The 12,961-nt window shown below is 38.5% G+C and overlaps 1 protein-coding gene across 4 annotated transcripts in view; it reads right to left on the reverse strand.

Annotated features, from left to right (window-relative positions):
• KIF13B (kinesin family member 13B) overlaps nt 1-12,961 on the reverse strand; it is a 133,529-nt gene that overhangs the window by 70,974 nt on the left and 49,594 nt on the right. For 2 of the 4 annotated variants that reach the window (XM_061372169.1, XM_061372171.1), the window contains exons 3-10: nt 11,577-11,589; nt 9,466-9,526; nt 7,577-7,669; nt 6,740-6,920; nt 6,306-6,393; nt 4,727-4,861; nt 1,169-1,281; nt 630-741 (exon numbers count right to left, since the gene is read on the reverse strand). In XM_061372169.1, coding sequence (XP_061228153.1) covers nt 630-741; nt 1,169-1,281; nt 4,727-4,861; nt 6,306-6,393; nt 6,740-6,920; nt 7,577-7,669; nt 9,466-9,526; nt 11,577-11,589 — 796 coding nt within the window. Of the gene's footprint in view, nt 1-629; nt 742-1,168; nt 1,282-4,726; nt 4,862-6,305; nt 6,394-6,739; nt 6,921-7,576; nt 7,670-9,465; nt 9,527-11,576; nt 11,593-12,961 lie in introns of all 4 variants that reach the window. The other 2 variants (XM_061372167.1, XM_061372170.1) reach the window with 1 other exon arrangement.

Here is a 12,961-nt window from a genome sequence, read left to right on the forward strand (position 1 = left end):
GACATACATAAACCTTATACTTAACAATGTGTTTCTTCATTTAGACTTTACAGGTGATTCAAGTGCCATCATGACACACTCATTTTCCCCAAAATAATACCAAATAGACTCCTACACAGTACTGAACAATTTAGCTGTTCACTTCATATGAATATGATATATTAAGTCTTCTGACCTGTTCCTCAAACTGTAACTGGGATAATGCTCTGCAATCATACTTTGCTGACAAAAGTAGAGTATACTAACAAATGTATTAGACAATTAGGAAAAGGTGATAGTCTTAATCAACTCTTCAAAGCTAACCTTGAGAGCATGTAAAATTCAGCTGCATGTGGCAATTAGACCTAAGGCTGTGGGTGAAACTGTACATAAACTAATGCATAATATATATATATTTTATTTCCCTATTCTTTAGACCATTACAGGTCAGCAGAAGACAGGGAACACATTTGATTCATAGAGATACTAATGGCTTACATCCAGCTAATTTTCCAAAGACATCAGATTGGTTAACATCAAAACCAGAAAATGAGGCAGAAAAGAACAGGCTTTTATTTTACTGAATGGCACTCTTCTCCCCTTCTTCTCACTTCTATTTCTCTTTAAAAAAACAAGATCAGAGTACTTACTTTAAGTAACCAAGTGAGCACAGAATCACGATAAGGAACAAATTTGTTCTTGTTCTTGCCAGCAGCCTGATCTGCCAGGGCAGAAATAACCAACCCAAGGGTTGTGAGGGATCTGCACAGAGAACACAAGCAGCCATTAACCAGTGTAAATATTCATAAATCAAATGCATATTTAGACAGTGACTTTCTCTCCAAAAATGAGTGCAAAAGAGAAGCTTCCTAATACAGTTTTTACCATTCTTTCTCACAAAAGCTCTACTCCTTGTTTTCAGCCTTAATCATCCAGTCTTCAAAATGCAATTACGTGGTAGTTATAGGAACACAAGTACAGAGGCAAAAAATGCCAACCATTTTAAACAGATGTCTGAATGAGATCTCTGCTTAAGACTTTGGTATGTCAGAACAAGAAGTAAAGAGAAGAAGAAAACCGGCTACAAGAGCTTATACTGACTTTATTTCACAAGCATGCTGTATTTCGCAGTCATGAGTGCATTGAGGAAAAAAAGGTAAAAAAAATAATTAAATAATCAGAGTCTTACTTGTTAATGTTGCTTCCTTCTTTCAACCTGTCTCCTGCAGCACCAGTTTTAGTTGCCCTTTCACTACCAGCCAAGTCCACCAGACTCAACTTGCCCACCTTCTCTCCTGATGTCTGCGGAAGGAATCAGAGAACAGCTACTTTTAGTTCACTTGAGTTTCAGTTGGATGTGTTTTCTAAGAAGAATAAAGCTTAATTCTTGGTGTAGACTCTCGGCAGCTGTTCCAACACCTCTGAAAGTCATTGAACTTGAACAGTATCCTGTGTTAACTCACTACCTGCTGCTTCAAAAAAGAACAGAAGTATGTGAAGTCAGAGAGAGTAATATCTTCAAGACATTTCAGAAACCTCCAGAGGACAGCTACACAGAGCATATTAGTAAAATTTAAACAGAGAAAAATGCAGACGTAGTACAGGCCAAGGAGTCACAACGACAGGGGGTTTACAATCCCATCTTGAAAACAGTCCTCTAAAAACCTCAGATACTATACCAGGTTGCTCCTGGTTTTCAGAGACAAAGAATGAACCTAACAAGAAGCACGTTATAATTTATGAAATTTATTACAACTGCAAGGTCCCCTATATCCTTTATGTCCTCCTAGAAAGCAATCCGAGCTACGTGAGTATTTAAACCTGTAACACAGATTTAGTTACAAATACTTTTCTCTCATTTGACACAAAACAGCATTCTGAAACACTCCACGAATTTCACATGTCAGTATGAAGTGGAAAAGAAAACTACCTTTGAGAACAGTTTGCTCACATCATGCTGCTCTCCTGCAGCACTGACAACTTTAGCATATTGGCAGCACAGTCACAAAGTGCTACATTCTGCTAAATGAACAGGATAATTAGAATCAATATGCTTTCAAAAATGTTATTCTCAGTTTCTCAAAATAAAATGTAATCAGTCCATACTGAAACAAGTCATTTCCAAGACTGAAAGAACCAGCAGATAGGAAAAGAGAGAAATCTGTTCCAGAGGCTCACACAGTGGTTACTGGAAGATACAGAACTACCACCCTGCATTCAGGCTGATCATGACCACACAAAAATATGCATGGTAAGCTCACAGTTTGGCTACAGCAATGACAAACTGCATCAAATCAAGAAGTTCAGCACAGTATGAGTGCTGATTTGAAGTGTTTAGCTGGCGAACGAAGTTGTTAAGCCACTGTCCATCAAATTTGAAAAATCATGGCAGTCAGGTGAAGTTCCCAATGACTGGAAAAAGGGAAATATAACCCCCATTTTCAAGAAGGGGAAAATGGATGACTTGGCAAACTACAGACCAGTCAGTCTCACCTCCATGCCCGGCAGAATCTTGGAGCAGATTCTCCTGGAAGGCATGCTAAGGCACATGAAAAACAACAAGGTGCTTGGTGACAGCCAGCAGGACTTCACTAAGGGGAAATCCTGCCTGACCAATTTGGTGGCCTTCTATGATGGGGCTACAGAACTGATGCACAGCGGTAGAGCAGTTGACGTCATCTACCTGGATTTGTGTAAAGCGTTCGACACCGTCCCACACGACATCCTTGTCTCTAAATTGGAGAGACATCAATTTGATGGATGGACCACTCGGTGGATAAAGAACTGGCTGGAGGGCCTCACACAAAGAGTTGTGGTCAATGGCTCAATGTCTGGCTGGAGACCAGTAACGAGTGGTGTCCCTCAGGGGTCGGTTTTGGGACTGGTCTTATTCAATACCTTTGTTGCTGACATGGACAGTGGGATTGAGTGCACCCTCAGCAAGTTTGCTGATGACACCAAGCTGTGTGGTTCGGTTGATACGCTGGAGGGTAGGATGCCATCAAGAGTGACCCTGACATGCTTGTGAGGTGGGCAGATGCCAGCCTTATGAAGTTTAACCATGCCAAGTGCAAGGTCCTACACCTGGGTCAGAGCAATCCCAGACACAGCTACAGGCTGGGCAGAGAAGAGATTCAGAGCAGCCCTGTGGAGAAGGACTTGGGGGTGCTGGTCAATGAGAAAAAGAACATGAGCCAGCAGTGTGCACTCGCAGCCCAGAAAGCCAACCATATCCTGGGCTGCATCAAAAGGAGCGTGACCAGTAGGTCGAAGGAGGTGATCCTACCCCTCTGCTCTGCTCTCCTGAGACCTCACCTGGAGTATTGTGTGCAGTTCTGGTGTCCTCAACATAAGAAGGACATGGAACTGTTGGAACAAGTTCAGAGGAGGTCCACGAGGATGATCAGGGGACTGGAGCACCTCCCAGCTGAGAAAGTTGGGGCTGTTCAGCCTGGAGAAGAGAAGGCTGCGTGGAGACCTCATAGCAGCCTTCCAGTATCTGGAGGGGGCCTATAGGGATGCTGGGGAGGGACTCTTCATTAGAGACTGTAGTGATAGGACAAGGGGTAATGGGTTAAAACTTAAACAGGGGAGGTTTAGACTGGATATAAGGAAGAAGTTCTTCACTGTAAGGGTGGTGAGGCACTGGAATGGGTTGCCCAAGGAAGTTGTGAATGCTCCATCCCTGGTGGTGTTTAAGGCCAGGTTGGACAAAGTTTTGGATGACATGGTTTAGTGAGAGGTGTCCCTGCCCATGGCAGGGGAGTTGGAACTTGATGATCTTAAGGTCCTTTCCAACCCTAACTATTCTATGATTCTATGATTATTTCATTACTGCTAACAACATGAAAATGATTTTGGCTGACAGGTATCACTATGCTCATCATGTTTTACATTGCATTCAATAGTAGGAACATACACACCTTAGATTTGCTCCATGAATACTCAAAATTTCTCCAAATCCTTAAAGATATTAAAGAATTGCCCAAGCACAGAATCCATTAACAATTTAAAGAGTTTTAGTATGGAAAATCTATTTCAATTTCAGTTCATCACCATTTTCTGTGAGGAATTAAATAATATTAACACATAAATATATTTCACACACTCCTCCGAGAAATATTTAAATATAAGGAAAAGAAAAATATGAAATTATTTTTCTTTACATGTCCTTTAGGTATTTAATATAGATACATAAAAATAATAATGCCATACAATGCAACATTTTAAAATTAGTAAGTGTCCTTTTTTATAAAAATTGGTCATTTAGACTTATTTGCATGAAATAAGCTCTTGAAGGAGATTATCAGATGATAAGGTGTTCTTGCATTTTTCATCTGCAGATTTTGTCTTTAATTCTGCCCTAGGTCCATACAGTACACACTATTGCTCAGAAAGTGTTTCTTCAGTTTAGATTCTAGGAATAGGAGATCTTTCCTGCACCCTCCAGCAGGTCTGCTGCAACCTGGGTCCAGCATTTTTGCTTTCTGTTTAAGAAAACCTCACATTTCACTTCTAAACCTATTCAAACTGATTTTCCTGCACTGCAGAACAAGCACTTGAGCACTACTAGAACTTAGCCAGCCAAAGCCACAGCTAACCTGATTCAGACTAGCAGTGCACAAGGGCAGGCAAATGGCCTCCTGAGATTGTTTCCAACCAACTTTTCTATGAGTTTATGAAATACATTAAAGCAAGAGACACCAATCCAAGTTTAACATTTGGACTTTGTAACTTGTCTACTCACCCCTGACTGTACATCATAGAGTGTGTGGGTAAGGATGATCTTGAAGACTGCATGGGACCGACTGCTCTCCTCATTCATATTGGTTGCAGCCACTGTTCGAGATTTGTTGCCCTCAGACATCAAGGACTCGATGTCCTAGGTACAATTTTCACAGCCGTAAGCATATCTGCATTAACATTCTTTTATTATCTACTGAGACAATCTCGTTTTCGTAAAATATAGCAAGTATTTTCTCACTAAGCTTCCTGCTGTTTGTTCACAAAACATCAGGAAAAAAAAAACTGTGATCTCCCCTTTAAAGAATAGAAATGGCCCAATGCTGTGACATGCATATTTATCCATTACCTCTACCTAGATATTAAATTATCAACAAAAAGAATGCACCTGGCTGCATAATACTCAAAAGCAAAGAAAAAAAGTAAGGAAACAGCAATTCATGTTTGAACACTTGAACATTTTAGCCCCAGTTGTCAAACACATGTTCCTGAAATCTGTAATACTGACAGAAGGCTCAAAGACGGGGGGAATGGCTTTAAACTGAAAAGGGGAAATTTAGATTAGCTATTAGGAAGGAGCTCTTTCCTGTGAGGGTGGTGAGGCCCAGCCCAAAGAATTCTAAAGATTTAATAGAAGTTTTATTAAACAGAACCACACTAAAGAGGCTATTATATTCCTTCTCCGCATAAGAGCTTATAAACTCCTTTGATACACTAAGTTGTGATACTTGAGAAATACACAGCTCCTCTGCTTCAGGGTTTTTACAGCAATCCTGCAAAATGGTTAAAACTCTAGAGTCCTGGTCTTGACATTTATTTATGCAACTCTAGCTGGATGATGGTAGAAAAAAACCCCAAAACCAACCAAATGGAAGACCACCAGAGACCACATTGACTCTGTACTCTGCATTATGCAAAAGCTGATGGGTGACATGTAAATGAAAAGCACACAATGTGTCTTGGCTTAACAGAAACCACCACAGAGAGGTTGATGAGAAACTGCAATAGGAAGGGTTGCACCATGTTCATGTTTTGCTTAAGATGACAGACTTCCATCCCATATTTATTAATTTGTCCCACAGTACATTTATGCTTCTTACAAATTTACTATCCAGCAAGCAAGTTTTATGTAATGTTCTCATATATTTGCCTTGTAAACAGCCATTAGTTTATAATTCCAGTGCACCTGTGTGTTACTGGTAAGTGAAATTACCAGGCAATAGCATGAGACAGTGACAAAACGTGGTACTGAAAGCCTTTCTCTGCTAAATCCTGGTTCTGTAATCCATCATGGAATGTTTTCTCATGGACACAGCGTACACTCATCTTAAGTTAGGGAGGAAAGCTGTTTCATTAAATTGATGAATTATTTCTAGAATTACTGAATAGTACCAGATGAAGATGAGCTTCTGTTCTTAACCCCGTTCTCCCTGGTGATCACAATACAACAATCCTACAGTTCTCTTGCTCTAAAATCCATGTTTCTACCACAGCAATTAGAAATAGCTTAATAATTTTACTCAAGGGACAGTACCCTAGTGTTTAGAATGTCAACACAAGCATTTCATAAAATTGATCCTTACCTTGTAGCTAGCAACGGCTAGCTTGGACAGGCCATCTACATAAGGACCATAAACACTGTGTTCTCTAACTTTTAATGACTGACGGCTTCTGGTTGGAAAAAAAAAGCACATGACTGACTTAAGACAACATTTATAGACAGTTTCTCACAGACAGATCTCAAACATTATGGTCTTACAAATACCATAATAAAGCACAGAACAAGGATGATAATGCAAACCATGTGAAATGCTGACACATTTTGTCACTTCATAAAAGCTAGCATCAGGATGAGTTTACACCAAGCTTTCAGTCTTACTACTTCATTTTGATTTGATACTGAGATCAGGAAGAAACAAAAGCCATCCTACGCAAATGCCTTACGTGGGATCCATTAAGGCAAATGGTTATGGAAACGAAGAGTGTATGACAACACCGTACAGTGCTGCTGACTCACCCTTTTGGGTCAAGAAGATCTCTGACTTTCTCATTGTATATCTCCATGTAGGATACTTCCACTTTGAAACTCTGCTCTTCGTTTTCCTCTTTCTGTGCTCTTTCAAAGAGTCCACTACAAAGTCTAGGGATTAATCCAGGTTGATCAGCAGTACCCATCATTGTGTATGATTTTCCAGATCCTGTGAGAAGGAATGTATGATTAGTGTTAGGTTTCTTGCTATGCAGAACATGGAAAGGAAATAGAGAGAAGAGGTTAAGAAAAAAAAGTAAAATAAATTCTGCATTTCAGTGAAAGATATTTGTATAGTTCTCTGCTTTCATCAAACCAGTATTTGGCTAAAGATTATTTAATTAAAAGGAAAAGTAAACCAAGAAACTTACCTCAAACTGACAGAAAAGACTTTTTTCAGGTAGATACAGTCTCATTGTAGATGACAACCCACAAAAACCCACATGTGTGCCTCAATAAGAAAAATCAATTGTGTAAGCATACTCATTTTTGCATGTTGCACTTACAATGATGATTAAAGATTATTCTAACTGAAGAAGCAGAAAATATGAGTGATGCACTGAACTGAAAGATGAGCATGGTCAATCTAAAGATTATAATCTAAGGTGTGAAAAATAAGGGTAGTCAGCAGCAAGGGAGAAAATCCTATTTTTCACCCTCTCCACCTCATAGCTAAAGTTACAAAAGAGACAAACATTTTTTACCTACATCACTTGGCATTTCTCCTGGAACAATGTCACAACAGCTGTGAAAAGGGTCTCCAGTCAGAACATAACAGCTTTTTTTATCAACAGTGTTTCTCCCTTATGTCTGGAAGGGACTTACCAGTTTGCCCATAGGCAAAGATGCAAGCGTTATAGCCTTCAAAGGCATTCTGAAGAATATTCTCCCCAAGGCACTTGAAAACAACATCTTGACCTAAGAAACAACACACAAGCTAACACTGTAACAAAGCAAGAGAGTTGTTTTTTTTTCCTTGATTTGGATTCTTCAGTGATTATGTAAAAGCAGTTGGTGATTTTGTGCTGTTGTGGCCTAAATCACATTCTGTATTTGCTCCCTCAAGATGAGCAAGACCATCAGCCAGCAGATGTGCTCCAGATTTATGCTACTGCAAAAATCAGAAGCTGAAATTATCACGCATATACCTGTATGTGCTTAAAACAACATCCTATCAATGTTCATGTTCAAAGGTTTTATCAGCAAAAAATCAACTACCAACTCCAGAATTTATTCCAGTGGAGAATGACACCATCTCAAAATATACACAGCCTGTACATTTTAACAACTGTCAGTTGATTTTAATCTATGGCAATCAGTAGAGCATTAGATTTTACTGCATATGTATAAGATATTAAGTAATAAAAGTGATTTTTTTGTAGAGAAGGGATCACAACCATGTGGGAGATGACAGAATACAAGGTACGTGTTAGCAAAATATAAGGTATATCACATCTTTTGTAATTGAACCAAATCTGTAGGAACAGCTTTTTGGCTCCTTTTCTGAGGAGGGGAAGAAATGCTTCATGTATTTGGATATTACTTGTTCAAGCAAAATCTCTATTTTCAAAATTTCTTTTACAAACAGAAGAACTAAAGTCTTAACAAGACATGGCAAAACTTTATCGACTGAAAAGTCCCTCAAATAAGTTAATGGTCCTGAAAGCTTTTCCTTTCTCTCATTCATTGAAGTCTTTATCTTGACGTCCAAGTCCAATTCGAATTTTACACATGCAAAATTCCCAACTGTGCCTGGCTAATGGAGCACATAAGTGGAACGGTTTTGTACCAAACACTTCCAATGTCTAAGAGATCATAATATAAGTGATAATACAGGTGATATAATATCTGTATTAATATATTATTTTTTATATATATATGTGACACATATATATCATCTGTAATATGCAAGTGATATATTACAGGTGCCTCCATTAGTTTGAGAAACAAGAAACTTACCTTCCTATGTAATTTGTACAGCTGAAAGTGCACATTATTCTCATTTTCTCACTAAATTACTATTCATTAGTTATTTGGTAAAGAAATTAAAAACTAGAAGCATGTGCACCTTATTTTTCTTGTGATTTTTTTAAATAAATTTAAACAAACTTAACTAAATCCCAATTTTAAAAGATAACAAGTATGAAAGGAACAGATCACAAAACTGGTAATTCCAAATATAGTTCATATTTTATCAAAACTATTTGCCAAAATGTGCCATAATAATACATAGAATATTAGAATTAAATACACATTCTCATCAGACCATATGAATTCACGTAGTTCTATATTAAATTCGGCTTTTTTTTTTAGTACAACATTATTAAGTTCTATTACAATGTCAACCTCCCATCAGCACTATGAAACATGAAATTACATATAGAAACGTTCCTCAAATCCTAAAAAGGATTTGATGTTTTTAAAATTATGGACTTGAAATGGTATTTTAAATAAAGATGCAAATATGAGTAACCCATTATTGTGATGGATTTCTCAATTTCCTACACTGCAAAAGGGTAGCAATGCCTTTTGCTATCATCATCTTTAGAGAATAGAAACAGGAATGACTGAAGTTTTTCCTTTTTCTTCTGATAAGCAGTCATACAGTGGGAGGCACTTCATACCATATGGTTTGTGCCCAAGAGCAAATATTTTACTTTAATGACATCATTCACACTTGGAGACAACAAGCACAAAGCTACAGTAAATATTACCTGCGTATTTATCTTTGACAGATTCATCCATAGACCAAAAGCAGTGATCGTAAGCAAACACCTGTAGGAAGGAGGACACCTTATAAAAACTGTTGCTAAATCAAACACATCCAAATTTTGACAGCATTGTATTATCTTGGCTAACACTGTGCTCCTCAGGGCATTCTGAGCATAACATATATTGCCACAGAATTACTTATATTCTATGAGTTTGAAGCCTAAACAAATAGCGCATCTTCTTACCCTTCCAATACCTAAAGGGACCAACAGAAAGCTGGAGAGGGACTTTTGACATGGGCCTGTAGGGATAGGACAAGGGGGAATGGCTTGAAACCAACAGACGGGACATTTAGATTCGATATTAGGAAGAAGTTCTTCCCTGTGAGGGTGCTGAGGCCCTGGCACAGGTTGCCCAGAGAAGCTGTGGCTGCCCCATCCCTGGCAGTGTTCAAGGCCAGGTTGGATGGGGCTTGGAGCAGAGTGGTCTAGTGGAAAGTGTCCCTACCCATGGGAGGGGGGTTGGAACTGGATGAGCTTTAAGGTCCTTTACAACCCAAACCATTCTGTGATTCCATGATTATCCCATATGCCAGCCTGTTTCTTGCTTTTATTTCTGACACTCTACTGTGAAAATCCTATTCCATGCTCTCCAAAAGTTTTCCATGTGGAAAGCCAGTGGATGTCAAGGAGCAATTCTTATCTTCCTTTAAACCCATCCTTGCAAATCATTTCTTACAAGACTTTCTATTTTACAAAATGACAGATGTCCTCTGGCTGCTCTTGCCTACCATCTCCCCATGTCTCCCACCTACATAAATTAAAAACACAGCTTAGGGTAGGCATCTCTCTATGTAGAGGAGAAGTAGGTCATCCCCAAAGTGTAAGACTTATAAAGAACAATATAGAGCAATTTATAGTGCTAATATTCTTGTGATAAAAATAAACTTTTTAAATATGGAAGTTTCAATTTGATAAAACCAAACTTTTTAAATAGAGAATTTCAATCCATTCAAAATGCACAGGCACTTTTCATCATTGAAGCTGAACTGCAGTAAGACAGCGTGTATTTTGGGACAGATGTTTGCAAAAATAACTCCCTGTGGTATGTATTTGCAAGAAAAAAAAAACAAAAATCAGGGTAATGGTTGACCTATAGTCACATGGGCAAATTTATTCTGTAGGAGAAAGGAAAAGGGAAGTACAATGTGTTGCCCTTTGGCTATTTATTTCTCCTAAAGCTTCATGAAGGCTGCTCTTTCCCCTTCAGCATTGCACATTCACCTTCTGAACCTGCATGCTAAAATTTCATTTCATCTGTTAACATGTTTTTAAGTTCCATTTTAGTAAAGTAGAGATAAAACAAATCTTGCTCGAGTATTTGAACTAAAATAGTTAGAAAAATAATGCAAGAGTTGGAAATTCATACTACCAACACATCCCAACTTACTACCTACATTTATGAAAATGCTTAATATAGAAAAATCCTTGAAACATTAGTTTTGTGTTTTGTTTTGTTTTTTCCCTATACTATGTTAACATCCCTGCATGAAGAGATAAAAGTGAGTTACTTTATATCCTCTGAGGAAACAATGGCTTGTTTATTTAAAATTAAGGGTTTTTTTTTGTTCTTTGAGTTCATTATACAATTAAACATGCTATTATAACATCCCAGGCCTTAATAAAACTATTAGCTATAAAATATTTGCTATAGGACCACATCAATAAAGCTGAATCCTGATATGCTAGGGTAGAGATTGATGCCTTCATACAAAGTACAAAGTCACGGGATCATGATCTGTAACAGCAAAATGAGTTTGCTTTAACACAAATATCAGAAAATGCTTTTAAAAGCCCACAAACAACAAGGAGTCTTCCATTCACAGTCTGTAATGCTGAGCATGTATGTTCTCATTTGTTCCTGTGACTCATTATTTGGCACAGGCTGTACAGTGCTCTTCTCCAGCAAGGAGATGCTTTAAGTTTCTTTCTCAACAGCTGATCAACTACAGAACTGTTTTGTCAAAATGCCTTTAATATTTGGATAACCCAAGGCTGAATAAGTGATACAACAATTTTCACACACTGACTTAATGTGCACTAAAAGCCTTTACCTTTGGTTGGGTCCTGCTGTTCCCCAAAGCATCAGGAGCAGAAAACATTTGATACAGGGTTGGGGGAAGAAAGACAAAAGAAAAAACAAACTGTTAGTTGCAGTGATTGTAGCATAACTGCTCTATCATTAATGCCTCATCACTGGTGTGCTGTATTTAAAAAAGTAATTTCTCTCCTAAGATCTCCCCTTGCTTACAGATTCTAAGTCATTTTACAAACCAACGCTCATCTCTTTTCAGGAGTAAGATTTGAGATGCTGCTCTGAATAAGCTGATTTTTAGCTCTAAAGCTACTGATTTTCCTCATGCTGCCATCATCTCTTCCTCATTCACTCCCAATTTTTTTTCTTCTTGTGACACTTGTCTCTCTAGCTTTGTGGGTGTTACTGTCTCTTAAAAACAAAGCACCCAGTCAACATAAAAATTTCCAAAACCACTTGAACAGGAACTTCAGATACGTTATTCAAGAGGAAAGTTTGGAGTCCAACCTGTGGACTTGCCCAGCTCAGTTCTCTCATGGCTGCTGGGACCACAGGGCAAACAGTTGTTTCCTTTAAAAGCAGGAGCAGAGACTAGCAATACCTTTAATCTGTTACGTACATAATTTAAAAGTTAGTTTAGGGGGTTTTGCTTGATTTTAAACAGCAAGTACAAAATTACTGAAGTGATCTTTAAAATAACGACACAGCATCAGTCAATGCCCTGAGAGCAGGTTACGCAGCCTCCCCTTTACAGAAGACAGAAGAATGCAGCAAATGCATAATGAAGGAGCGGTATTCTCCTTGTCCTGGACCTTCTAAATGAGATTAAGAAGCTCTTGACATCAGTAACAAGTGAAGTCTTCTGACAAGCATCACTGATTTCTTTTGAACAGAGCAGGAGAAAGACATGGGAGCCATGTAAGATTACCCTCAGAGTTCTTGCTGCTCAGATAGGGTGAGAAGCAAGTTTAAAAATAGTAATTTCTCGGCACCATCTCTCAAAAATCATTATTTATTAAGCAAGTCCACCATCTCTTTTTACTTATGCTTGGATCTAATATGCATATCTGTATGACATAACAGGAACAACAGTAGAATTTGAATAGCAGTCAGTGTAACCAGCTGTGCTAGATGACTATGTAAGCCAAGGCTGCCCCAGTCGTTCAAGTAAGGGTCATTTAATGCAGGGTCATTCAAATAAGCAGCAACAACATGCACCCTGCACCTGGCTAACTTTGAATAGAAACTCTTCCAAGATCCTCAGCAGCATGCTTGCTGCAGACTCTTAACTGTTGCTTCTGGGTGAGTTGTAGATATGGAGGTGCATTGAGGGAGTCTCCTTCACCAGGGCTTTGATACCAACAGAGAACACCAAAGAGCCCCTCTGTATCTTTGGCTGTGGCT

The sequence above is a fragment of the Neopsephotus bourkii genome, unplaced genomic scaffold (genome assembly GCF_033783945.1).
Source record: "Neopsephotus bourkii isolate Nb327-2 ecotype Australia unplaced genomic scaffold, CSIRO-AGI_Nbou_v1 NB_1600, whole genome shotgun sequence".
Lineage (NCBI taxonomy): Eukaryota > Metazoa > Chordata > Aves > Psittaciformes > Psittacidae > Neopsephotus > Neopsephotus bourkii.